The following is a 2,857-nucleotide window of genomic DNA, read 5'->3' as shown; positions in this document are numbered from 1 at the left end:
CTTCGGCGCGGAACCGAAGCAGGATGGCGAGCAGGTCCTGCTGCAGCTTCGGACCGCTGAGCAGGGTGTCGTTGATCGACAGACCGTCCGGGCCTCGCGAGGACGCGTTGAACACTACCCGCAACTTAGTGGTAGTGCTATCGAGTTTATACACACCGTGGTGCGGTAGATAATAAATGTGGCCATCCGACGGGAATGGATTGCGAATTACCTCCATGTGTCCGCTATCGAGATAGTCCCGCATGAAACTATTGTAACCAGCTCTGAACTCCGGATCAGATTTAAATCGACGTTCTAGTGCGCGGAGACGACTAACCGCAATGGAGCGCGAGCCGACGAATGTAGGAGGATCCGACACGAACGGGTACGAGACCACGAAACGACCCGAGGGGTCACGATACGTGGTCTTGGCGAAGATTTCTTTGCAGCGTCGATCCTCGTCCGAACAAGAAGCGTCCTCCGGCACCTCCTCCAATTGCCAAAAACGACCCACCGATGTCGCGATCGACTCGAGCGTAGTCGCGAATGACCTCAGGGGCGCTGCCTGGACTGATGGGGATACCGCGCCCGTCAGAACCCATCCGAAGACTGAATTGAAGGCGTCGGGTTCTCCCCTTTCCCCCTTACGACGGCCCTCCCGTAGCACCGACACAAACGAGTCCGCCCCCAGGAGGATGTCAACACCGCCGGGCACGAAATACTCGGGATCCGCGAGCGGCAATCCCTTCAAGTGTTTCCACGGCTGGACCTCCACCTTGTCATTAGGCAGCGGCGAGGTTATGCGAGAGAGGACCGTAGTCTCTATCGAGAACCGAGTGTCGTCGCGACCGCGCGCGCGGATCACGAGGGAGGTGAGGCCCCTCGTCGTGGCCGCCCTGGCTTCGTTTATCGCCAACACGGTTGCACTGTGTTTGGTGCGACGAAAGCCGCCCTTCCGGAGGCAGCCCTCGGTAATAAAGTTGGCCTGACTCGCGCTGTCCAGCAATATGCGTACGGGGAACGCATTGCCACGCGCGTCTATCGCCTCGGCTCGTACGGTGGACAGGAGGACGATTCTATTGGCCCGGCTAGTCATTGTTACAATCGGCGCATCCTCCGACTGAGGAGCGGGTACGGCGTCCGGTTCGGCAGGAGTCGCGCTAATGGATTCGGGCTTAGGAGTAGTATTAGAGCTCTGCTCGTAATGCAGAAGCGTATGATGCTTCGTGCCGCAGGACCGACATGCCCACGCGGACGGACAGTCTTTCATGCCATGCCCCGAGCGCAGGCAGTTGAGGCACAATCTCAAGTCGCGAGCCTTAGCCTGCCTCTCCCTCGGCGAGAGTTTTAAAAACTGGGAGCACTTCGACACGTAGTGAGACTCCTTACAAACGGAGCAATCGGCCGCGTTAGTCACGAACGAAGAGACCGGTGTGGACTTGGTTTTGGAGGACGGGCCCGCGACGGCCTCGAGAACCTGACAATGCTCCGCTAGAAATTTCGTGAGTTGTGTATATCGCGGTATCTCCTCAGCCCGGTGAGCCGACTCGAATTTTTCCCGAAGGGAACGGGGAAGCTTGTCTAACAAAAACTTCAGTAGGATAAAGTCCCATGAATCGGTAGGAAACTTCATCAATGCGAGCGCGCGCGTGTTCTCGGTAAACGTATCTAATAAGTGGTGAAGAGCCTCGGCCGTCTCCGCCTTCAATGGCTTTGCCTCGATTATCGAATTCAAGTGATGGTCCGCTAACCTTCTCTTATTCCGGTATCGATCGACCAGCGAGTCGTAAGCGATCAGATAGTACTCATCGGAAAACGGCAGGTTTTTCACCACGTTGAGTGGTTCCCCTTTGAGTGAAGCCAGCAGATACTGGTATTTCTCTATCGCGGAAATCTGCTGGTTATGTATCGACGCGTTGAACAACGCGATGAAGGAAGGCCACAACGTAAGGTCGCCGGAAAACTGCGGTAGCGGGATCTTAGGCAACTTGACCACCGAGGCCTGACCCGAGGGCTGTGCCGGCGCGCCTCCGAATGGCGCGCCCGTTTCACGGTGATATCGACTCTTTACGGCGTAATGCATTTTATCGAAACTGGCTCGGATTTCGTCCTCGACCTCGAAATCCGCCGCTTCTTGGATGACCTTCAGGTGGGTGGCCTCAAAATCGTCCGCGATCTTCGCTACGCTCGAGTAGCGAGCGAGGAAGGTCGCTCGTATTGCCGCGTCGGTCGCGGCTTGTAGGGAGAGGTCGTGTATTTCTTGCATACGCCGATTGCATACTTCGCGACGAGCATATGCGTTTTTCGACATGATGCAACAAAGGGGTCGTCCACCACAGACAGACGAAGCTAAGAGCGAAGGGTAAACGACGAATAGGCAGTCGGAGGCGACGGCAACTCGAACCAACAATATCGAAACCCGGCGAAAACAATCACGAAAGTCAAGTCGCCAAGGTGAGGGGTAACGGACGGCTCCGTTCGGTGCTCGCGCAAGTCCCGAGGGAATATTCTCGATAATATTCCTCGAGTTGAACGCGGAGAATATCAGCCGTTGGATTAGCGCGATAAACACGCGTCGCAGAGTTCGAAAGGCAAATATTCTCGATCGGTGACAATAATATTTTCGAGCGATGGTACTCTCGGACGGATCACGAATGTCGGGATAATGCAAGTGCTGGGTCGGGCGGTACGTACCTCGCAACGACGTAAACACGAGCGATGCTCGAGATTATACAGAAAAACAACGCGCGCGAGACCGGCCCGTAATCGAAGGCCACGGCCGTTGTCTCTATGCGCGAAAGTATCGCTGGCCCGGAATACTCGGATATTCGACCGAATATTTCGGTTACGATCAAGTCAATTAAATGGCGACTAATTA

General features: G+C 55.6%; 1 protein-coding gene across 1 annotated transcript in view; it reads right to left on the bottom strand.

Moving 5' to 3' along the window:
• Positions 1–2,290, bottom strand: part of LOC112461371 — a 5,160-nt gene extending 2,870 nt beyond the window's left edge. Inside the window, exon 1 of the mRNA XM_025026587.1 lies at positions 212–2,290. Coding sequence (XP_024882355.1) covers positions 212–2,290 — 2,079 coding nt within the window. The remainder of the gene's footprint in view (positions 1–211) is intronic.
• Between the last annotated feature and the right edge of the window lie 567 nt (positions 2,291–2,857).

This window comes from Temnothorax curvispinosus, unplaced genomic scaffold (genome assembly GCF_003070985.1).
Source record: "Temnothorax curvispinosus isolate PA1 unplaced genomic scaffold, ASM307098v1 QBEX01011328.1, whole genome shotgun sequence".
NCBI classification, from domain to species: Eukaryota; Metazoa; Arthropoda; class Insecta; order Hymenoptera; family Formicidae; genus Temnothorax; species Temnothorax curvispinosus.
This window is presented reverse-complemented; position numbering and strand designations above follow the sequence as displayed.